The sequence below is a fragment of the Phymastichus coffea genome, unplaced genomic scaffold (assembly GCF_024137745.1).
Source record: "Phymastichus coffea isolate CEN01 unplaced genomic scaffold, Cenicafe_Pcof_1.1 PCOF00148, whole genome shotgun sequence".
NCBI lineage: Eukaryota > Metazoa > Arthropoda > Insecta > Hymenoptera > Eulophidae > Phymastichus > Phymastichus coffea.
The window spans coordinates 428350-454039 of record NW_026706959.1 but is presented as its reverse complement, the minus strand read 5'-3'; the positions used below and the strand labels follow the sequence as shown (position 1 = coordinate 454039).

The window sequence follows — 25690 nt, the reverse complement described above, 5'->3', positions numbered from 1 at the left end:
TTTCAAAGAGAGACAGAGAGAGAGAGAGAGAGTGAGAGAGCGAGAGAGCTCATATATATAGAAGCGAAACTTTAGTTTCCAATATCCCAAGCGCGCACCGAGGCTCTCTTGAATTAAAAACCACGTGGCGTTTTTAAATTAAAAGTGGACCCCGAGAACGTGACTTCATTTACCTCCCTAAATTCATGTCGGCTCCTTTTGATATCGTAAGGAATGGCTTGGCCCTACTATAGGCACTTCTCTTCCACCGTAAGCTGTGACGTGGACGTCGAGTAATAAGCCTGAGCGCACGCATTAGTAGTTTTTGAGTATATCCACTAGACTTAATATATCAAGAGTTTTTGAATTAACGTATTTGAGTGCTACTATCGATAAATCTACAGAGTCCAAGATATGTATCTGCATTGTGTAGAAAAGTTATTTACCCGATCGTCAATTCTCCATCCCACGCTATTATTAATAAAAGGACTGGAAGTCCTCTTGATATACCTCGCGATTGCCAATATTAAGTTCGAACAGTCATTTCTGCGCGATTTGTCGACGCTACTCTAGACGTACGAGCTGTAATGCGTCTGTGAGTATGTAAAGTTTAATTAAACCGTATGCGACCTGGCGCCACCGGCACTCGTTTCCAACGCAAAATTGAATTTTATCAAGAAGAGAGCCAGACGATGAAAAAAGCAAAGGAAAGCCCTCGCGTTCAGGCGACAATTAGTAGCGTGCAATTGGTTTGAGCCTCCGTGTACGCGAAGTTAATCGAGAAAGCTCGCCTGTCGACGCCCCACGTGGAGAGAGAGAGAGAGAGAGAGAGAGAGGAGAGAGAGAAAACAAAACAACATTTGCGTGCGTCACCAATTAAAATTTGACAGGGCCGTGCTTTTGTACATTGACCGCTGCATGTAAGGCGTTGTACACCTGCGTCACGCGATATTTTCACGCACGCGTTGACCTACATCCGCGACGTCAAAACACCCTCGCTATATAATGGTGAAACGAAACGAAAGAAAAAGATTTGGCGCTCCAGAGCGAGAGACTCGATCGTTCGCTCGCTGCGTGGCCGACCGCCGAATAATAAACGACATCAAACTAGGGAAAACGCTCGGAATTTTTGGATAAATAGGTGACTGCGCGGATTATGGCAGCCGTAAAATGCTTGATATATTGTTTCCGGGGAGAGGGAGGCGCGACGGATACTGCCAAATGAAATATTTTTCCCCCTCTTCCATGCCCGAGGAACGGACGTTGGAATTTTTCAAATTGAACAAGCTTTTTGCGGGTTGTTGAAAAACACCAAACCCCCTTCCTCGCAAAAAAAAAATATATTTATTCGCTTTCGCAGCGCGGAATCGTATCGCGTTATTATCTCGCGACGATCGCTTCGAGCGATTACGAATATTCGTTGCGATATTTCGCCGACTGTATCCTTTATGCTTGAGCAAAATTTTAATTGCAGCGGCACGCGATTTTCCCTGTTTTTTTTTTTACTGCGGAGCGACGCAAGAACATTCGCGACGATTGTTATACATCGCCAACGAGACGTAAGCATCCGATAGCAGAAATAAACAAACCACGGGCGCTTGACGCGGCGATCCGGGCGCAAAGTTAAATTTCAGCGGCGACTGAATTTAACGGCAGAGAGCCGTCCGGCGGGCGCGTTGTTCGCCGAACAATATAACTTGGCCGGCACTGCGCACAATTGGCGCGGCTGCGGCCGTGTGTAGGTCAGTCGCGAAAGTAAGCAAGAAAGTTAGCGCGCGTTCGTCAGCTCCGCCAGGCCGTATTGAATTTTATGAAAACTGCTCGCACGGAAAATAGACCGGCAGGCTGGCGCGTGAAAGATGAAAAAGCCGCTGTCTCGTTAAATAATCGAGCAGGCGCAAGAGCTCGCGAGCAGCAGCCTTGAATTCGGCGCTCCTTTCAAAGATTAACCGTGCGCGCCGCGCACGTCAGAAAGTTTGCCCCGCGCGCGCGCGCCACGCCACGCCACGCCGGATTTGCATGCTCGCGTCCATTTATTCATGCGTTTCGGCGCGGTGGCGGCGAGTAGAAGGCTCGAGGATCGACCACGAAGGATGTGCCGCGAAACGGTGGCGCGATAAAAATCATCGATTCGTTGGCCTACATATTATCTCGTATAAGATGACTCGAAGGAGAGGAGTAGGCACGCTATGCCTCGGTGAACGTGTGCACGTGCGCGCGACGAAACCGCGATGGCGCCGGGTCGCGCAGCGATCAAAGGCACCCCCAAGCCCACCAACCTTAATTTGGCTGCTGCGCGAATTTATACGTTATTTCCAAATGCATTCCGAGTGTGCCAGTGTGTGTCCGTGTATGTCAAACTGAAAAAGCCCGATCGTACAGATGGCGTAGAAAGGTTTCAGGCGATTTCATTGCCTCTTTTTTTCCGCGATTCGATGTGCCAATATTTATGGTTACAATTTTTCAGGAGCTTTTCGATGCTTTTGTCAGCTCGCTGGAGCTTCTATCCTGTCCGATTTTTCGTTCGTCCATTAGAATGATGATTTGAAATTCATAAATCAATGAGTGTTTCACAAATTTTATACCGCACGGAGGATAGTCTACAGAATATTCAGCAACTATATGAATATGTAAAGCTACAACAGAGAACTTAAGCGGCTAAACTTAAGTCAATATAGTATCCGTTCTGGCAAGCACCACGGTATCCGTCCAGTTCTGAAAGTTCATTCGTATAAAATTGCATTATTCATCGCGGAAACTTTCTTTCTCGTTCGAAAAACGGCATGACCAGTCGATAGATTTTTATTCGTTTCTCGCTTCTTTATAATAAAACTCTTTTCACGCGCGTCCAAATATTAAAATCAGCATGTTATCCACGTATAAGTCAGCGAACATTCATCGCGCAGCTTCAAGGCCTTTCCACGTCTTACGCGTTAAAAGAAAACAAAAGGCGCGAGATCGTTGTCGTTTGAGAAACGAATGGAAAAGTATCGACTGCAGCCTTGAGTGATCGAGCTACCTTGTTCCTTCTTTCCGTTTCGGTAAAAACTTGCGGGGTCCGTCTCGATAATAATAGACTGGGAAAATCCACCGGAGATAAATTCATATTACAGACATAGAGCATAGATCAGAGACGAGCAGCTATTGCGGAAGCTCGTTTGTTTAGAGCTCGCTTCTCCTCGCCAGCTTTTATCGATTTAGCAGCGAGAGAAAGACATCAGCCCGAGGGATTATACCGAATTTCGTCCTCCTGACACAAACACACACAGGCAGCTACCGCGTGCTGCTCTTTTTCTCTGGCTCTTCTTTCGTTTGGTCGCCAAGCATTTTTAGGTCGTGCCGCGCTTTTTCAAAGCCGCCTCTCCCTCTTGCCAAATTATTATCTCTCTTGCGCGCCTCGCCATTCCCCTGTATTATCTCCATCTCGGAGATGCTTTTAATTTTTGCCCCCTCTCGATTCTGGCAGCGACGAGGGTCGAGGATTTGCTTTCCGGCCTATTCAGCCTGTTTATTTATAAAAATGCCTCGATTCGACCGTGAGTGGAAAAATACGGGCAAAATTGCTCTCACGGCTACGGACGCGGGCTTATATTTCCTTCGAAAACTCAGTACGCGTACGTTACCGCATTGGCATCGCCTCCCTCGAAACGAGCGACAACAAAGAAAAGTGCTGATGAAGCTATCTCCGACTGCGAAAAAGCCAAATTTATTCCCTACCCGCAGTATTAAGCATCGCGTTCCGAGGAATAATGGAGAGAGAGTGACTCAAGCAGTTCATTCGATCAACTGCTTTTCTGCGTGTATCCTCTCTTCCGGAGTTAATAGAACAGCGGGACGCGCGCGCGCACATAGCGCCCCGAGTCCCGCAACGAGGAACAAGCCTCGGAAGAACTGCTAGCTCTTTTTCGCGGGCCAGCGCGCATCTGCAATGCAAATATGGGACGGACAAAGTTTTTAATTGACCGTGCAGTTTTTCACTCTCCTTCTCACTCGGTCGCTCTGCGCACGAAATCAGGTCGAATTTCAACGGCATGAAGATCAGGATGGATTATCATTCAGCCCGACGTTGCCTCATACGGTCGACAGTTTGAACCGATTTACATGCAGGAATGCGCATAAGTTGTCCTAGTAAAACTGCCAGTCGCGGCCTTTGATGTCCTCCAAAAGTTACTCGCCTATCCCGCCGCACATAGCTAGCGAGTGCGTTCGGCTCGATACATCGAGATACAGTCTGCGCGCAGGTACATGTACTTGGTTGCAGTGATGTCGCACGGGTATGCGAAGCACGCGCGCGACTCGCGGAATGTCAGTGTTAAGCGCATCCCTCCGGCGCAGGAGAAGCAGCAGCCAAGTTGCTCGTATGCGCCAAGCTCGCCGGGTTTGACTCCGCATCGGGCGACGTCAGGGCCGCGCCGTAGCCTCGTCATAAAATCGACAGAGCGCGCGGGAGGAAGCGGCACGGCGGCGGCGAGGGATGCCAGCCGCCGCGCCGCGGAGCGCACAGCTGATGGACGCACGGCTCGAAAACAATGAGGCGAGCGCTCGGCGCTGCTGACCTACATAATAAGCTGACCTAAAAGCTGCCGCAGTGCGCGCACGTGCGAGGGAGAAGTAAGCCCGCGAATCGCTCGAAAATCAGAATGGGCTTGCGGCGGCCTGCACCCACGGCCGGCAAACGTTATGCGGCGATGCGCGCGCACGCGCGCTTTCTCCCGATGCTGGCCGTCCGTTCGACCGACAAAAAGAGCAGCAGCTCCCGTGATTAGCACTCTCGCTGTTTACCGGCTGAATTATAAATGAAGCTTGATTGTCCCTGCCGGCGCGGGCAGCATTAATTCGAGGCACAGTGTCGGTCGTGTAGCGAGAGGAGACGTGCCATTTCCGCGGCGGGCTGCTGCATGCGTCGAAAGCTCGCCACTGCCGTGCCTGCCTTTCCGAAATCCCATCAAGGCTCCCGTTGGCAAAAATGCTGGCGCGCGTCACACCCGCGCCATTGTTGATTCAATAAGCTCGCGTGCAACTTGTTCTCCGATCGATAAGTGAAACTCGCGTGCATATGCACGCTCGCCGAAGGTTGCAACTGTTGATCAACGCAACTTTTCTGTCCCGCGCGCGTCTCTCGCTCCTTCGCGGCCGAGAATTTACGGTCTGGCGTTCTCGGGTGGAAGAGAGCGTTTTCAAGTGGCAGCCGAGGAGAGTAACATGCGCTGTAACATACACTAGCCTCTCTCTCTCTCTCTCTCTCTCTCACGCGCGCGCGAGATAAAGCTCTAAAGTGCGCGCACGTGTAATGTACATAACTTTGCCACGTTATGCCCCTACTTTACTGACTTTTTCTTGTCTTCCAAACGATGTCTGCCAGCAACATTTTGGTAGGCGCAGGAGACAGTGACCCGCAACGAAGAAAGGACGGAATGGAGAATAAAGCATCCATTATCGGTAATAGAGAAAATTATTTCCGTACCAATGGAAGCACTTTGCGAAGATATAGCCGTCGAAAGCCGTATACGTATCGTCCAACTCGAGCCTGACCTTTACTACTTGCTTTTGCAATTTTCCGCTAAATAAAGCGCAAAATAAATTTGGAAAGTATCCTTGCAGTTGCGCAGCAGACAGAATTTTCACGCCGCAAAATCATTTTCTTTAGCGAATCGCACGCAAACACATCGGAGAATATATGCTAGGGCAGCATCGCGTCCAGAGCGTGTGCTTTAAAATATTGCTGGCTACGGGTACTATCGAGTGTAAGTAAAAGGATATCGTGCAGTTTGTACGCTTTAGCGTAAAAGGGATATGAATATCTCAAGCGCCCGGCTGAAAATACAAACGCGAGAGATGTATCTGGAAATAATAAAGGTTCACGGATCAGGTCAGACGGCTATAGGGAAGCGTTAAAAATGCAAGCTCTGCTTCTCTCGGGCGAAGGCGTTAGCGAATCGATGCGCAGCGTGTAATACACCTAAGCCACGAGCTCGTAGGCCGCAGATATCAGTAAATCCCGATCAGGCCGCGAGAATTACGCCTACGAATCAGCCGCGCTCGCTCGCGCGCCACCTTAACCCCGAAAATTTCTCGGCGAAGCTTCGACACGCGATCTCTATAAAGCCCGAGCGAGAAAAAGTCGAAGAAGGAGGTTAAATGCATCGGTCTTCATTCATTTTTAGAGTGGCGCTCTTGCTACCCACCCCCTCTCTCGCTCTCTGGCGCGCGCCCTCGAGAACGGCATTAGAGAGTCCCGAGATCCGACACGCGAGATCTCTCCCCGGGGCTTCGATCCAAAAGCCTCAACGCGAAAAAGAGACTTTCAGTTAGACTTTCAGCTCGTTCTCTCGTGGTCGTGCACCACTGCCAAATGACATACCCGTTCTTCGTGGATCGAACAACAGAAAGCGATTGTTTCGACGTCCTGCCTCTCCCCTTCTCCCCTCCCCCTGCCCCACCCGTCGAATAAGCGTGAGGCAGAGTTTTTTTTTTCATTTCCGTGACGAATTCGCGATAATGCTGCACACTCGCGCGAGAAATTGTTATATGTTCGAATGCTGGCTCGCACTAATCGGAAATCACTTCATAAATCTTCCGCTCTCGCGCGACTTAAGTACTCTTCGCCGTGTTACGTATGTAAAAGTTTCGTTCAAGTTTTTCACTCGAATCGCGAAGCGCGAGAGAGCGGGAGGTCAGAGGTAAAAGTGAGTACCGCGTGCGAGCACCATCTCACAAAAAACAAAGAAAAGTTAGTCGAAGTTATTTACACGTCCTTTTTAGGGGAGAACATTCATTTTTTTCTGCGTGGAACCTAAGCGTCATTCGAGAGAAGAGGGGATGAAAAAGTTTGTACATTAATCCTTCGAAGACAATATCGACTAACAAGTCGGCCAGATGGAAAGAAAGCTGAACATCGTCCAAAAAAGCGTCAACGCTGACAATCTCTTCTCTTGTGTCCCTGAAGCTAATTCTCTGGTAAGCGATGTTCCTCGGAGCAGCATATCACGCATTAATGCTCGTAGTCGAGCGCGCCAGGAAGAGAAGAAATCCTCTCTGATGTGAGGAAGGAGGAAAAAAAGTGGGGCGACGAGGGGCTTGATTTATTCATATTCTCGCGGCAGCGGCGGCGTCGACGCGTACATTTGAGTCTGCGCGGCGCGCAATGCGGCACGCGATCGCACCGCTGGCGGCGGCCAGACTCCTAATCTCGTTACGCCATACACCGAGAGGGTGGAGGACCTCGTGTCGAGGCTAGAATGTTAATCTCGTTAAAGCTTTTCTTTTTATACCAATCAGCGCGGGCCAGGTGCATCGATGAAATTCGCAACGCTTTGACCCACATTCCCCTCGAAAAAAGGCGCGCGGAGTGGAAAATTATTCGCGGCTGCACTCGCGACGCGCAAAGCGATAAACGGCTTAATTATTCCGGACACGCGGAGTGAGTCGGAGAATTGAGCGGCTCGTGGGGTAAGAGCGAGTAGAGGCTTTTGCAGACCCCGCGCCGAGTCCTTTGTGCTCGGGCGTGCCAAGTCTTTTGTAAGTCTCGAATTTCCAACAAAGACTCACTCTCCTCCCTTGCGCGCACGCCAAACTTTTCGGCCTTTATTATTTCAGCTATTACCTACAGCATACGCCTGCGAGAACAATTTTTTTTGTCTTGCCGCGGGGAGGAAATTCACTAATTCACTCGTGAGAGCATGGAGGAAGGCAAGATGCAATTTCATACGCGCGAGATGGATATTGAAATGGGCGCGCAGACGTTTCTAATGGTTTTTTTATTCGCTCGATACGAGAATTGGTATTTTTCGAATCGAATTTTCCAGAGTCGATGATGGGTTCTCGACGCCGCCGCCGATGCTGCTACCGCTGTCGCTCGGCATTCTTCACTAGAACAGCCTTTCTATTTTATATGCGACGCATTTTCGCTTTTCTTCTTATCCGTCGAATCCAATTTCCAAACGCTGAAAGAAAAGAAATCGATGTAAGCTATCTTGCTCTGCAAAAGAATCAAATGGTAATCCAGTATTGAGCATGTCCGACTTGACGGTACAGTCTCTTCACCGCGCAATCAAATCAAATCCACAAGTGTGCGATCGTTAAATGTCGAGTATAAATCGAGTGCACACGCACCCTATGAGTAGAGAGCAACGACTCATTCGGAAGGACAATGTTGGTCCCGATTGATCAGTTTATTATTTCTCTCTGATTTCTGAGATTTTCTTTTCATATCAGCCTCTTATTGTACGATCGAGTTTTGACTCGTACATAAAATATAGCGGGATCTCAAAAGCTCTTTCCAAATCACGGACAAATTCATTGACTTCTATATTGGCGCTATACTTTCGGTTATACGGAACGCCAAAATTATGAGCTTTAAGATTAGACATAAAAAATTATTAGTACCATAGAATTCTTAAGAAATAGAGCCAAGTTTAATAAAAGTTTTGTTTTCGTGCGTCACTCTTTAAGCTCTGTGCTAGCAAGCTCAGATCACGTATAAATTTAGCACATCATACTCGAAATCTATACTATTGTTTACCGTACCTTGCTACGCTTTTACTAATATGTTTGCCCATGGATTTCACTACCAATAAGCTGAAACTCGAGTTAACAAAGGCTTACGCTATTGCATTGATGATAGATTTTCCAAAAGGAAAAAGAGAAAATAATATTACGCCTAGATCGATTTTAATTACTTCAATTACCATTCCAAACGAGGAAAATCTCCAAACAACATGTTTCTAGGAACATGTTTATTACGATATATGTATACACGAACAGTTGCGAAACTTGTGTTACTCAATAATCCACATTATACCGAAGCAGCTCTCTCTACGAGAGTGATTTTTCATCATACCAGTCAAACTTCAATTTCAATGCTATATTTGAAAAGCAAGATATTTTCACAAAAAACCTTCATCAGTTGCCCATTCGCTTTCGTTGAAAATGAAAGCATCAAATAAATATATTGTAGTTGACTATTCGTTTTTTCGCCGAGAACATAACGAGCACAACGAATTGAAGAACAGTAAAAGAGTGAGGGAGAGAGAGAGAGAGAGACAATCTAATCAGGCGTACGCTTACGAGGTCTAAGCAAACACACTCGAATTTCCTCGCTCTGACGCATGAAAGTAATTCTTTAATCCCGTGCGCGCAAGCGCTTATTAATTAAACTGCGGCCTGCGTGCATGTGCGAGAGAGAAAGAGCGTCAGAAGAAAACGAACACGAATCGTTACGATGGTTGCGAGGGTAGGGATTCATCTCCGAATCCCAAGCTTGCTTAATAAAGGATACTCGATAAAAAAGAACAATACATGCCTGTTGCCATTAAACAAGCTCGTAAGCTGTTACATGGATGCATCGAGCGTTCGAAACGCGTAACTCTTGTGAATTCGTGAATGTTTGATTGCCAACTTGATTGATGGATCGACGTCGCAATATTCTCGTTGCTTTCGGTCGAGTTTCGACGATTGTTTTGATCGTATTACGCTCTGTCCACGTTTGCTCTCTATTGGCAAATGTTTTGCGGAGGGTAAAATTCGTTCGCATATAGTCGCGACGTTAAATTAAAGTCATGCACGGTTGTCTTTTATTCCCGCGGTGGAATTAAAGAGGTTGCGTAGCTGCTGCATTTCCTTACTTTCCAACACGCGTGAATGCCGGAAATTTAGCACATTCCGGTACTAGAGTGCGAGAAAGTAATATCAGGCTCGTGTGGACGTTTACCACGTGAAGAGGCCACACGAGGGTGAAATCACTTTCTCGCACACGTATCTAACTTTATTTTTCAATACGACGTGCGTGGGACGAGATTTTAAACATGCTCGTTTTCTCGAGCGTGCCTAAAGTCGAGTCTCCACGCACGGAGTGTCGAAAAAAAAAAATTTTTCACGGCGAACAATTAGTCGATCAATCAAAATCCAAATAAACCCCGCTGTACTGCAATCAAACGAGTCCCAACAAATGATCTGGTAGTCGAAGCTGATCACGTTTGATATCTAGATCTGCTAAAGTAAATATTTTCGTTCGTACCAACTTGCTACTACTATTGCTATTCGAAAGTAAAAGAGAGAGAAAATAAAAATATTGAGCTCGTCTGTTAACTCCAGTTTGGTCTCTGCTGAAAAAAAGGAAAATTACGCATACACATACAACTCGAGGAAGTGCAAATGGTAGTTGTCGCGCAGGGTTGGCGAGAAAAGAAGGCAATCGATTAAAAGTAAATTGCGCATCTAGTCAGTGCTATAGCCTTACAAGACGCACAGCAACCTGTAAACGTATCGATCGGCCGTTAGCCGCGGCGTGGCGGCGCGACCCTCCCCTGGTATCCTCGCCGTAGAACGCGGCGCGCAGTAGCCCGATCTTCGTTATCGCCAACAACGACCCCTTCCCACGTATAGGGCTGGAGGCAACCAGCACAGCCAAAAAAGTCTATCCGACTGCGCCTCTCGTTATCTGCGGCGCGCTGCGGCTTCATGCCCGGCAAAGGCTGTAACTTATCAAGCACGCCCCAGGGGGGCGGAAGGGGGGGGGGGTCTGGGCTTTTCCTTCGTCTCATGGGGAACTGCTGCACACGTGGCGCCTGGCATTGACTGCTTGCGCGCGCAAGCTCAAGGCGCTTTGCTCGGGGATTCGTCAACTATTTAGCCGCCGCTTGATGAGGATTTAATTTTCCTCGCGTACACATGCATCTGCGCTATCTCTCTCTTTCTCTTTTTCCCTCGCTTTTTTTCACTTCGCGCTTTATTCGCCAACTTTCAAGGATCGTATACGTTCTGCTTAAGCAACTGCCCTGCCCCCTGCCAACGATAAAATAATAATCTCAATTATCCTTGACCCTTATCGCGCAAACTGATTTTCATCGTTATATGACGATCGTGCGCTCTGAAAAAAAAAAATATTTTTTTTTAGACGTTAAGAGGCCTTTTGATTTGGATTGCGAAAGTTTAATTGCTGGAAAAACGCTTTGACGCACACGCGGGGCAAGGGACAAAATTTTCAATCCAAGGCCAACGAGTATTCAAAACTCTCTCGATAACTTTTACCCTTCTCCTCGCTTCCCAGCAAATCGTTACCACTTGATGGCTTTCTCTGCTCTTTCCAAAGTTTGGAGATTCTTTTGAATCAATGATTTTGCTTTGCTCGGCTGTTATTCTTTGAAGCTGTTGTTGTTGCGGCAACATCGTTTGGACTGACGCATTTGGCGAAAAGAATCGTTCAACAAAACGTTCCAATAGTTATTTTGCCTACCGCAAAACCGAAGGTCAGGTAAAATTATGCTTCCCAAGAGAGTTACCACTTGCTGTTATGCGCGCAAGTGTAAAAAGAAAAACAATCGTAATAATTAATGTCCGTACCAACGGTGAATTCTCAACGAGACTCTTTGGAAATTAATGTCCGCGGCAGGCGCACGACGCACAGACAAAAAGTGTGTAAGCGACGGCGCTGGTAGAGCCTTGACATTTATTCGCGACGATTTTCTAGGCAATCATACTTGAGCCGACGTAAGCCCGTCGATAAAACGAATATCAACGCGTAAAGTTTCTCCAAACGGATAAAAAGTGTGCTCAGGGGCTCGAGTATAATTTTCGTTCTCCTTGAGAGTCATTTTTTCGCTCTTTTTTTTTTTTTTCTTTTTTTTTTACTTCGTGCTTCCGTGCACACCGCTCTCGCGTTGCAAACAGCCATAACGCAGCGGTAGCTCGTCATTCATGCACGCACGCGAGAAAATTTTCTCGACTCTTCCCTCGAAAAAACCAAGTCGAGCGTGCGAAAGTGGAGCTAGCGCGCGCGCGCACGCGCCGGGCGTTAATCAGAAAAAAGAAGCCTGATTTTCCTAATGCGCGTCCTTCAATCTACTTACCTTGCTGGCGCTAAAAGTGGGCATTTAATTAATTAGGCGTGTCTCGGCGCGCAAACTTTGTTAGTGCGCCTCGCAAGGGGGACGAGGTGGGGAGGGAGGGAGACAGGAGTGAATTAAAAAATTTTCACGGTCGTACGCGCAAGCTCTCCCATCGCGTGTAATGAAAAAGCTTTAACAGCGCCGGTTTGTTTGCGCGTGCAATGCATCCTTTTTACGGCGCCCGACGATTGGCTTGCACGTCGTCGATGAATGCTTTGGATCCGTTTGAACTTGCTCGCAAGTTACGTGTGACTTAGAGAAACAAAACGAATCAACGGTGTGGCTTTTTTTCTTTCTTACGTCACAATTTGTTTAGAGTTGATTCAAAAAAGACGAGACGCGTCATACTTAACTGCGCGGCTCGTTTACACTCGGCTATTAATGAACGTGTTACTTGTCCATGTTACCTAAACGTCTTGAGAAGCCTTTCAAAGTGATAAACCCTTACAAATGTAATTCTCAAGATATAAGTTGCAGCGGCAAAAAACGGGTTTTCGACGCTAAAGGACAAACGTTACGTTGCTCAAGATAATTGCATAAAATTGATTTGGCTAAAGTTTTCTCGTTTCGACGGGTATAAATACATCCTACTTATTTAATCGATCGAGTCGAGGATGAAGAGGGAATGGAAAACGTAATAGAATGAAATTATTAGGCCTCGATTCGGAAAGCGACGCTGAATATATACAGCGAGGCAAGAAATTATATTCGCGCGAAAGTCAAAAACGCGGCGCTACGCGTATACGATAACTCATGAACGTGCATGACACGAAACTTTAGCATACCGAAGTAGAAATTCACCGATATGACCCCTGACGCGCGCCTGTAAAAGTGTCATTGGACTTACGAGAAATTCGTCGTTCCGCGTTTATGCATTGCGATATATATACGTAACAATCGAGCGAGTTACTTCAACGACACGCTACCACCATCTGCTGAACGTAGTCGTTACTTCGAGCCTCGAGCTTTCTACTATTTCTCCGTTGATAAAGGGGAGACCGTGTACTGTCGTACGTGCCGCGTATCAAATGATAGAGTAGATTTTTTTGCACAAACTTTTTTCTCTCGATATTTTTTTAGTTTTATGATTGCCGTAGTTTCAAAACCACTGATGAGCAAATCGTAGATTGCAATAGACGATTTAATTATACATTCCTATTGCGAATTTTGCGTTATGTAAGTATTAGCGATTATCAATTTCTTTCTAACACTTTTAAATTAAATTATTTAAAATTTCTATGAGCAGTATGATATGGGTAAAATAACCATTGAAAAAAATAAGCTTTATCAGTTTAATATTATTCACAAATATTTTACTTACATATCCGTTGCCGTATATCGTATTAAATATCTTCACAAATAACAGAACTGTTAAATGCTAGCTACATTTATAATATTTTCTTTTTTCATTTTCCCATTTTTATGTAATCAGATAGGTTTTCACGTATCTATAAATATATTATTAATTCTATTTTTCATTCGCTTTGTGTTTATTGGTGAATCTATTAAAATAAGTTCTGTAATCATTTGATTTCGCAATCGACGGTGTAACTTATAATTGAGTTTGTGAAAATTATATCGATAGAAATACCTAATTTCTCACAGTTTGTATAAAATAACAATTTCATGTTTACACAGAGAAAAGTTTTCGAGATCAAAATTAAATACAAAATTTCCTTATTGGATTATTCTTCATGTAAGTATTATTTTATTCAAAATATAGTTGTAATATTTATAAATAGTATGTATATTTTGTGTATTATCCTTACTTTATTACCAATAAAATTCTTTAAGAATTACTTTTGCGATTAACAGATGAAATAATTGAACGTCTGCTGTTTTGTTCATTCCTTATTTTAAATTATTATCATTTAAGAAGCTTTTGGCAATCACAATGAATTTCCTTAGTTGAATTCCACCAATGAATGACTCATTCTTCCATAATTCACGATTTTAAACAAATTTAAAATTAACTAAAAGTCAAGTAACTTCCATGTATGTTACGAAATATGCATTAAGTAACAACTGCTGCTCATAGTTTTTTAAACATTTCTTCATCGAATATGTTTCTCACCTGATTTATCCTTAAATTGACATAATTGACGTGGAAACTATTTAGTATTTACCACGATTGGTGACGAAAGATAAAAGATATTACAATTTCTACAAGACTGAAAATATAAACATTTCTGGTATGAGCTAATAAATCAATTTTTAATAAAATAGCTAGTTTCTTCAATTAAAAAAATAATGTTTGCTTTTAAAAATTGATTGATATTAAGGAACTTATTTTAATCACAATGCTCAAATGAACTGTCGTAATAATATTTTTTTTTTGTATACTGTTTGATCAATTACGCAGCAAATGATGAATCAAATTATTGCATATTATAGTATGTATTATCGATAACTTCAAAGTATAAATGTCACTACAGTCAAGAGTTGATTATACAACAAATGAATTTCAGTTTGTGAATAGTCGAACAGATGTATAAGACAGCATTCGTGAAATCATCCCAAACACAATAAAGTTGATGTATCGCCAATACCTAGCAATAATGAACTGTACAAAGTCAAAGACTTCGTATCTTAACGTATTAAGCAGTAAGTAGTACATACTATGTTCGTTAAACGAATACTAGCAAGTTTTAAAAATGTTTAGTCATTTGTATTAAAGGAAAAATATAGGGTATTGAAATTATAGGAATATTTATTTTCAATGATTTTTGTCATTTTTTTCATCAGTCGCATATATAGCCATATCCATGGTAATACATCAGCATTCATCGACATAGTCAAAAAATATAGTATATGATTCTATTTTGATTATACAAGTCTTGAACTCCACAAGATGATTTAAAAAAAATGACCATAACGAAGTGCTTTTAGATGTTCACATAGTTTATACAAATTTGTTTCAACAAAACGTACATCAATTTTCAATAATGTTTGAAAACTAAGCGTTACGAACATTTTCACTCGTCACTCTTAAAATGAAACAAACACGACCACATTGATCCTCTCTTCCACGACCACAATCTTCGTCTCTTTAGAAAGAAAATAGGAGTATAAACTCAGCACGATAAGTAACGCTAAATTAATACATTACAAAAATACTTGCATGCCCTATACGCAAACGTACATAGTCGGTAAAAGAAACGCTCTCACACAAATGATTCTGGAATGTCGAAGGGAAAAAATGGCATTGCAATGCATCGAAAGCATTTACTTACTCTACAGCTGTGAGGATACAGCTGTCAAGTGGTGAGTATGGAAGATGATGACTATGAACTGACTCAGATCCCATAAATGCTCGAACTTAAAAGAAAATAATACTGGCAAGAACAAAGAATAGAAGAATCAATGAGCTTCTGCAACTGTATCTCACTGCGGCTCGATCACATACTGCAGTCTCTTCTTCCTACCTATCCGGTGATCTTGATAAGGGAAGGTACGCTTGCCAACCGAGCTCACTAGCTCGCGATTGCGACCAAAGAGACCTTGGTCTTCCATGGCTTTGCGTCTCGCCAATTCCAGTAGTACTCGCTCGCGAAGCACGTCCACCGAGTTGACTACCGATAACGAGCCGATGCGTTTGTCACGGCTGTTGTCGCGACTGGGCTCCAGCAGTTCTGGACTGTCCGGTGACACCACGATGTAGTCGCCGCCCGTCTCGTCCATTGGCTTTGTCTGCAAAGTCAAGGTTGGCAATAAGTTCAGCAGCTCTATGCAGCAGTATTTATTGCGATTTTCTTTTTCTTTTGATAAGCCGACATCAGAGCTGTTGCTTTGACAACGAGTCACAATAGCTGCTCTCAACGAGAACTACTATTATTTTTCTTATTTTTCGACGATACGCTGTTATTTTCGGATTTGGTTTTCGTAACACAGAGCTCGAATATTGCAAGACATCAATGAAGTTGGCAAATCAATTATTGCCTTAGTAGTGCTGTACCGACATTTTCTAATTACTAATTTTATTTCACGTTCACAGAGTACGTTCTGCTTTAAAGAGGAAATTTCCAGTAGTCGTTTCATCAGAAAGCAGTTAGCCTTTAATCTCATCATTTTCTGATAGATGCAAATCAGCTTGCATTGAAAATTTTACGGCGTGAAGTTATCGAAAGTAGTGTCGACATCCGATTGCAGTCTCGCGCGCAACGCTGACAGTCGCAGAATTATTATGCAGCGAAATTAATGGCAAAACAATATCGTATTAATTACCGACTTTTGCGCTGCAAGTCGAATCCCATTTGATCAATTTCGGCTGCAGTGCGCTGCAAACTCGATTGATTCAACAAGTTTTTCGGTTTTTCGATAAAAGAAAAACGAAATTCCTCGCGCGAGATCTGTCAGTTTTCCGAATTGCTGTTTCGCTGCTGCCGAAAAATTTCTCATTTACTAGTCAAAGTTCACTTGGCACGGCTGTGCATCGCGATAACGCGGAACCAAATGTGAAGCATGCAAAGTTGGTTAAATTTGCGAAAATTTCGGCGCATTCGTATGCATGAAATGTCCGAGTGAATTCAATCTGTTTCTCTCTTTTATTATGAAAGGCGGATAAAGCACTATACAGTGTCGTTTCATAAACTTCGTAACAGCTATTTCGGACAACCGCCATATAAACGTGAAATTATGAGGCATCTCTTTTGTTGCCTAGGTAAAGCTTCTCGCGTACGACGCACGTACCCTCGTAATCGAGAAATATTTTTGTTCCGATGGCATACTTCCATGTTAGCCAGCGTAGTACTTATTCTTTTTATGAATCAAAGGCAAATATATTTACTGATGGCAAAGTATTGCTTTTCTTTATAAAAGTTCTCATTTGTTTTCATTTCCGCGTCGATGGCACTCGTTGTCAAAGTAATTCAACCGATATTAATGTATTTGGCGAACACGAAAATCATTAAAAAAAACATATAAATACTGATCAGAAGAAGGTCGAGGCTGACAGTTTTCTTAATGATGCCAATTAATAATTGAAATAACTCGACGCAGAGTAAAAAATAAAAATCCCCTAACAAAACAAAACAAAAAACTAAAAGCCAATGAATTCGTACCTTCATGCCCAAATCTTTACGATTGAGAAGCAGTATGAGTAAAAAGTGATCATTATCCAATGGTATCTTCGCCCTGTGATCAGTCGGTTGTATCATCGGCGCCGCATTAGCCAAGCTGATTAGTGTCAGCGTCGCGAGTAGGCTCGTTAAGCACATCACGTGACGCTCGCCTCGATTGACCTGCAACATTCATTAAATGAAATTCATTACATGACTTTTTGTTTATAATACCTTCTGGCATTTTTCTGACTTTGCTTGAAATTTTTCCGCTAGATAATGTTATTGATTTATTGGAGTATAAAATTTAATTAAGCCTCTAAGTGTAAATGCTTCAAATTGCAAGCTGCCTCCATTTTTTTATCGAAACACAATATTTTTACATTCCAGTGCACATTTAACTGCTAAGTATTGCATTGATGTGTGCGCTATATTTTTCATTTCACCTTTTAATGTTTCTCGTTATTCGTGTATTCATAAAAATGTATTTTGTTATCGTGTAATATAAAAATTTGCTTTATCTGCAGAAATGAGCATATCAAATCAAGCAGCGTGTTTTACAGTAATTCATTTTAAAAATAAAGTCAAACGAGAAATCAAATCACGCAAGATTAAATTGACCTAAATTCCCATGTATATTTTCAACACCATCCGCGAGGGAAGATAAAATTCAATTTTTCGAAATAGAATACATCGTTTCAAATGTACGTTTGGTTGTTTGTTTATTTGCTTTTTTTTTTTTTCAAGAAAAAAAAATCGTGATTTGTAGGATTCACGCGAAGGTGTTATTCTAAAAATGGGACAACCATTTCAGAGCTTGAAGAATATACAGCTCATCAGCGTGTAAATGTCATTTCTCACGTATATCCGTAGCGACATCAAATCTGATTCCTTCTTTTTTCGACAAATATATTTCTTAAAAAATCATTCCGTAAAACGTGAGTACTAAGTTTGACTAGTTAAATATTTGGTAGTTTCTGAATCTTCTACACCGTTAGCATACATAATTCTCACCGAAGTGTTTGCAACGAGCTTTCGGCGGAATAAAACTTTATAAATTGACATCGAACAAACAAATTCAACTGACGTGCTGCTGTATATATTATCGTCAAGCACAATCCATTTATCGACTCTCGTGTCATACTAAATTCATGCATTGACACATCTGACTACTCGACTATTTTAAGCGTCAGTTATCGCACACTTGTATCTGCGATTACGAATTTTTTTAACTCGAGAAATGTATGACTGCGAGATGACAAGCATATGCGTAGGACTTTCTAATTCCGAAAGCTCATCGAATAAATTTTCCAGCTGGATAAACTCCATGAATCTCAAATACTTGAAAGCCATGAAAAATGAAGTATATTGCTGCATAGAATCTAAAAGCAAGCATTAATCCATTTAAAAAAAACTCGTTATTATACATTACTCATCGTCCCGTTTATTTTTTTTATAGCTCTAGTGCAAAATATTTGGAGTGCCGTGGAAATTAATTGCTGCCTGAAAAGGAATTTTATTACTCGGTCGACTGATCCCAGTAACTTTTGCATGTAAACTCTATCGAAGAAGAGAAAAAGAAAATAGAAAGCTATCCGCCAAAGTGAGTATTTTATATACGAGAGACTAATGCCGGAGAGTAATAAAGTTCAATGCGTCGCGTTATTCGCGTAGTCGTACTACTTGCCGGCCGCGCGTAAAAAATAAGTAGCGCAGCTCACATACATCGCGCGACAAAAAACGTCTCTTGGAAAATTAATTTCTCGGGGCGGAATTGAGAGCGGACAGTGATAATTATGAGTCTCTTAGGTGGATAACCGAGCGGAAGGAGGCCAACACATGCGTTCTTTTTATGTCGTCACCACTCTTCTCTCGCGTCTGTCTTGTACGTATAACGAAGGCTACGGACGATTTAGTAAAAGTCACATAGCAATGAGAAAATCATCGGAATTTTCGTCGGAAAATATGTATAGTTGCTTTTGGGAGACGTGAGAAAACGTCACTCGTGTGGATTAAGCGAAGCGCAGTTGATTTTAAAAAAAGCTATATACGCATGATGTCGCCATGTCATTAAACGCAGCAAGTTTATTGACTTTTTATAAAAAAAGAAAAGCACCGTCTAAGATTATCACTGCAAAATTGACGGTTGGTCGTGTAAAAATAACTCTTGGTTTCATTCTTCATGCACCGGCTGGCATGCGAGGTAAGACGAAAAAAATAAAAAAAGTTGAGGGGGCCGTAATTAAAAATTGATAGTCGTCAACTCTACGGATGAAAAAACATATGTGTCGTATTTTCTCTTTCCCTTTGCCGTGAGATTTCCGATAAATATTCGAGCGTGCCCTTTGATTTCTGCGACTGCGAGCTTGCAATCACCGCTTGTATACAGGACCTTTTCGCGGCGCGTCTTCTACGTTGCCGAGGATCAATGAAGCTTCGCTGTACGTGACGTCGATCGCTATCTAAAGCCGACGACAACAAGTTTTAGAAGAAAATCGGCTGATATATGGCTTATCGTTAAATCGAACATCACGCGCACGGTGTTTGCCGATAATTTACGGGAGCGAGGAAAGATCGAAAAAGATAATTCTTCGACCGACGGATAATCAAGTGGTACACCGTGCATTAGAAGAATAGTTGCTTGAGGCCGCACTTTCAGTTAACTCGATAAAACATTGCCGACCTGGTCAGAACGGAAATATTTTATCGAAGTCGATGCCCCTTACTGCCAATCGTTGAATAACAAATCTGCAACGTATATACATTTCAAAAAGTGCCAGATTTCACACACTGATATTGAACATTTTTTAATTCTTGCCAACTTTTCTCTACATTATTCAGCTGGTTATTTGTATAACTTATGGAAAGAAGTTGCTGTTAAGCTACGGCCAAAGTGCGAATAGCTTTCTTTTTGGTATCACCATTACATGGGTAACGTCATTTCAGCATTCCTCTTTTGTTTTAATTGTTAATGCAATTTGAAGAGTTGAAGCGATTTCGTCATTGTCTTTTCAAATATTGAATGCCACCTGTTTGCGTATAGCATTTGTCCCGAGCAACAAGTGCAGCGCAATTCTCGCCGTAAATGTGAGTTACATTGACCGGCACTCGTTTGTTAACAATCCATTAAATTTGAAATTCAATGTAGCAGCTTCCGTGTCTTTCTAATTTACAATTACACGAATCAGCACACGAAACAATTCGATTTTACATTGAATCAATAAACTTGCAATCAAAGCACCAGATAAAAACTTCGTACAAGTCATAGTTTGTTTATCTTGGTCGAAATTGACGAAGCCTGTTATTTGTTTTCTTAATCTGGCATTCGTGAAAAAATCTCTACAATTATATAGCTCAAACTTGGGGAAAGCGGGAAAAAGCTCCAATCATACAGACAGCATCAGAGTAAATATTTTGTCACGTATGTAAGAACGTCAAACTCGACGGCTCACGCACGGCGGTGTTTCCTTACGTGGACCGAAACAATTGCGCTACAAACATCTCTCGGGGATGCTCTGATTAATACATTCGCCAAATCAGCTAATTCAGGACGTAATCCCGCTCTTTCGACTTTATTTGATCTGTTTGAACGTGATGTTGTGCGTCAGTCGCGAGCCATATTCAGCTGCTCGACCGACGTAGGTCTCTGATGTGTGCACACGATCTCGGACAAATTTACGTTTCGATGCTGCGACTTTAGCCTGGCAAAATTTCAAGCCACTCTCTTACATGTTGTCGGAGATTAGAACAATGTCGGGAGTGTTAAAGCAATCTTTTTCTAGATTGAATAGAATTTATTGTCGCACAGCAGCCATAGATTTGCGCAGCATTCAAACTAGTCAATTCACTTGAACTTCCTTATCAAATTCTGCAATCGCGTTCTACTTTCGAAACAAAAATTTCGCGCGAACGTCAGCTGTCAATAAGCCTTATTACCTCTGGAATATGAAATGTTACGAAAAGCCTCATTCTTCAAGCAACGAAATTGACGGAACTAGTCAATTGACACATAATCGAAAATGAATTTTTTTTCTTTGAATTGCTCCTTACAAACGTGCAACGGCGCGTGAAAAAAGACAAGAAAATTTCACCAACAATCCTTCGTTGACGCGTTATTAAAAGCAACTCGAGCGACATATGCAAGTAATTCCGCGCACAAACGCGTCGCGGCAGGAAACGTCGAGGGATTTTCCAATAAAAATTGTGATCAATGAAAATACAGAAAAAATAAGATGGCAGTGCGTTTGAACGTCCCCACACATCCACTCCTTCACCAGAAACAAACAATACGACAATTCGTCGGATCGAGTTTGATGCTCCAATCGATAGCACGATAGATCGAGTAAAAGCAGGATATCGGTAAATGCTGGGTTGTTAAACACTAATTTCATTAACCTACATAGATACACGATTGGGTTATAATGACGTTCGTAGACTCACAGAACATGCGTTTTTAATGTGCTCGAGCTGCTCAGAGTAATTACGCACGTTTTTTTTTTGTTTGTTCTCTCTCTTTCTCTCTCTCTCTCTCTCTCTCTCACACACACACTCTTTTCAATGACAAGGACAGCGCAGTAATTTGATTTAGCGTTCAGATTCGTGTCTATTTGACTTTCCCTTAGCGATTGCGTTGGTTGAAAGGGGTTTTTCAAGATTGAACTTTTTTTAGCTGAGAGAAGAAATGATTAACGAGATGGTGATTGAACTATTTGCATGGAAAATATTTGTATTTGTATTTTCGCCAATCGAATAAAAAAAACAGATTGATGGTAATTGTATTTGATATAATATAAGAAGGCGCGTAATTAAAATTAGAATATACGCTATTTGCGGTCTGTCGATTGGATACCGTGAAAATTCATTGTCGATCGAGATGACAGAAAAGAACGAGACGACGTTGGCTCGCAAATGAAGAAGCTTTGATAAATCGCGGGGGAATAATGAACTTTCCATCCGAAAATATCAAAAGTTGGTGATTGCATAAACCGCAATTAGCACTCGAGCGAGCAGCAAAATTTCCGCGAATCTAATCTACCGCCGAAAAAAAAATGCAGCGGCGTAAATGCGCGTAGCTCTCGAGCGAGTTGCATCGCGCGGTAGAATATCTGACGCAATTTGTCGTCGAAAAATAATTCTCGTAGTGCTCAAAGACCTCCTTACGTATCATTCGACTTTTTTGCTTTTTTTTTTCCTGTTATGCGAGTGACGCCCCTTTCGTCACCGTCTTTTCTTTTCTAATCAAAAGAGTACGCATCTCTCTTCTCGAGTGCGCGAGACACGCACTTGTATTGTGCCTGTGTATCATCGCTCGAGTTTTCATCAGCGATGCAAAACTTGTCAAAGTCACGAGAAAGATTGATTCGTTTGATGTAAAGCGCCAATGGATTTTGCTTATGTGACTGATGGAACATAATGCATTTCCGTAAATGTCAAGATAAACGCTAAAGTTTCTGTCGATTTCAGTGGAAGACAATATATCCCAATACGTATTCTGTAATATAGCGCTTGCAATTCCATTTCAATGCCTCGCGATATTAATAGGACAGTAGTTTAGCATCCCTCGCGCACCTTGACGTCACTTTTCAACAATTTTCTTTTTCTAAAAGCAATCTCATTTTCTTGTATGATTTCGCGCGGCAGACGACACGTTTTGATAACTGAAATTACAAAGACTAAAATACTGCGTCGTAGGATGGCATACTTGTAACCCAATTGAATAAAGTACTTATAGTGGGTGCGGAGAGAAAATTCACTCGACAAACCGGTTTCTCATTCATCAGAGAACATAAGTCGTACAAACGTTTTCCCCAGAGAGGGAAGCTCGTATTATATTATTATCAAGAGAAGAAATGTACGTATACGAATGGCAATGTGAATTGAGTAAAACAAGTAACAGAAATGTAGAAATATGTTTTGGAAACGCTAGACACATATTTAGCCGTCGTGAAATATTGCTAATGTGCGTGAATAAAATGTTTCCGTTAAATCGAAAGAATAGTTACTGGCGTGTTGTCTAAATTAAAAAGATAATCCACACTTGTTACCTGCGATCCCTCCGCGCATCGATGTAAATTATACGCGATTCGAATTGCCGCTGTGACTTTATGAAGCAATAAAAAAAGTGACATAGCTTGGCTTAATCGTCACCAGCAATAAAAAGAGAATTAATTGTTCCACCCTCTAATACAATAAACCGAGCGCGTGTGCCTAGGAAATATTGAGTCTCGTCCAAGGACGATGACGAAAAAGTCTTGTCGAAGTAAAATCGACGATCCTTTTGCATACATTCGTCGGTATCGTCGACGACGTCGGCGTTTCATTGCTCCGAGTGAGTTTATATACGACACGTAAAGTTCAAACCCTTAAAGTTCAATTGGACTCTATACTGGCTTCAAGTTGCGCATGCATATGCCTTCCGAACTGCACGCTCGATTATATCTCACGATTAAAAATACTGAATGCCGACTTTTCTTTATGAATTTACCCGAACCCAGCTTCAGTTCGTAATTTACTCATGGACTTCTGGTGCTCCCTCAAAATGAATTTTTTTGTTAATTTGTTTAAATTTCTATAAACTATTCGAGCAAACAGTTGGAATGAATTCCAAAATGTGATGAAGCAATAACGATAGCTCATCGACAATAAAGTTCAGGCGCTACATTGATACAAATGGGAAATTCCGACTTCCCGCGAGCGCTCAGTAGAAACGACCGGGCTCGGTCAGACGTAACTGCGCTGGAAATTTTTCAACGATTTGTTTTTCGTAAAGTGCGTCTTATGAAACATTCTCTCGTGCATACATGCATTCGATAATTATTGCAAATTAAATAGATAATTCGCAGCATTAGTTAAACGCACAAGAAATTGTGAAATTTTTAATCTTAAAAATAGCATTCGCGCAACGCTGCTTCAATTAAAAAAATGAAAGTCATTAGGCAACAAGAGTATTGACCGATTGCTCGCCAAGTCCATGCGAAATATAAAATATATAATTATCGGCTCAATAATGTCGAATCTCGATATTCATATCTCACTTCACGTTTTCACATACGCATCCTCATTCACATTGGTGTTATCAATAAAAGTCTCGTGGTTTTGCTAGCGTCCAACCGTTCTCCTGCAGCTCGCGTGTGCAGTTCAAGAGGGACATTAATCAAACTCGAGGAATTACCAGATGCGATAGGCTTTGAGAATTAGATGTTATTAAAAATTGGTTCAAATTAATAACTCGATAGGCAAACTTTGCTTATCATATATACATGCAGTATCTAATTTTTCATAATGAACATTCATTGACGCCCACACGTTTTGTAAAAAAGATGAGGGACCAGCTAGAATGGAATTTGGCCAGGTCATCGGTTCGAGAAAAAAAGTTTATCGGAAGCTGAGAAGCCCGAGGAAAATTAATCGAGCTTTGATTTGCAAGATTCTATCTTGACGAAATATTTGCGGATAAAGTAAATTCGTTATTTTAGATGTCGAGCGTTGCGTATAAAATTTGTAAAAGCACTCTATCCCACATGCAACGAGAAGCGTATTGTCGCAGCAGAGCGTAATATTTCCGAAATTTTATGACGTTTACTTCACGAATGATTTTTCGATAACTAGCCTCGTAAAGAATTTGTGGAACGAATATGCGAATACCATTAAAAGAGCTGCATCGTGAAACCGGAACGCAAGGCAATACTGGTCCAGTAGCGCCGCATTCATCACCCCATCGAAATCACTTTGCTCTTTTTTGTCGAGTAAACACGAAACACTAAACCAACCCGACTGCGCTCGCTTTGTTCAATCCTCACAAACTGCGCGAGTTTGACGTTTCAAGCGTGCACTTCAATTCATAACGAGTCTCGCTTTTGCGAAAATAAAGCACCGAATACCCGGCGAGGTCAAGGATATAAAAGTGGTATAATGCGCCTCTGACGGAAAAATAAGGGGTCCATTGTTACTTTTTTCTACGGGACAGTTTTGATTGACAAAAGAGATAGAGGCACGAGAAGCCAATCTCCGTCGACAGCATCGTTTAACGCGGACTTTCCCTCCCGCCGTGAGCGCTCGCGTTAAAGTTTGCAATCAAGCGGCCAATCTGAACTTTCCCCCGTGACCGAACTCCGTTGAAAATTTAGCGCGCACACGCTCGCCCGTTTTCCAGGATTATCTTCGTAGGCAGACGAAGAAGGAGGAAGAAAAGTGATGACTCACCGATCGCGATGAGTTTGTCTTGAGATTCACGACTCTCCAACTAGGATCATGTAGAGCTCGAGCTCTCGCTTCTCGTTGTCCTTCCAGCTTCTTTGCGTTGGATCCTCTCGAAGGGAAAGAAAGGGCGAGCAAATGCGCCGCGCAGCGATGGACATGCGAAAAAAACAAATGGCTCGGTGCGCGTGTTCACTCGCGTCCTCGCGGCGCGCGGTTCGGCTGATGTGTGACGTGGCGCGGCTGTTGCGCGCGAGCTTTTATAGCCCCGGCGAGTCGAATCCAAGCATATCCGAAGGAGACCGTATACAACGCGGACGCACACCTTGCGAGCGAGCTTGCGCGCAGCACGTGTTCATCGCGCTGCCTTGCGGGAACTCCTAGCTCTTCGCGATCGCCTATTTCGCGGGCATCTATATTCTTCTTTTCTTGCTTCTTTTAAATAGGTCGAGCGATCGTTGTGGCCGGCCACGCGTAGCTTTCAGCGCTTCTTAGTTGGCGATAAGCGCTACCGCAGGTCGTCCGAGTTTTTTTGCTTTTCTTTTTTTTTTTGTTCTTTTTTCATTCGTGGAG

At 42.6% G+C, this 25690-nt stretch overlaps 1 protein-coding gene across 1 annotated transcript; it reads right to left on the bottom strand.

Annotated features, from left to right (window-relative positions):
- Window positions 1–13393: 13393 nt before the first annotated feature.
- LOC131672353 (diuretic hormone 44) lies at window positions 13394–25388 on the bottom strand. Its single transcript, XM_058949511.1, has 3 exons — window positions 25124–25388; window positions 16925–17104; window positions 13394–15554 (listed from the first exon to the last, which is right to left on the bottom strand). The coding sequence occupies exons 2-3, from the start codon at window positions 17078–17080 to the stop codon at window positions 15249–15251; spliced, it is 462 nt and encodes a 153-aa protein (XP_058805494.1). The 5' UTR covers window positions 17081–17104; window positions 25124–25388; the 3' UTR covers window positions 13394–15248.
- Between the last annotated feature and the right edge of the window lie 302 nt (window positions 25389–25690).

Excerpts from the sequence above, each read along its gene's own strand:
- LOC131672353 (XM_058949511.1), bottom strand. The coding sequence starts at position 17,080 with ATGTGCTTAACGAGCCTACTCGCGACGCTGACACTAATCAGCTTGGCT. Across the intron at positions 15,555-16,924 it reads GTAAAGATTTGGGCATGAAG|ACAAAGCCAATGGACGAGAC; the intron begins GTACGAATTCAT and ends TTGACTTTGCAG.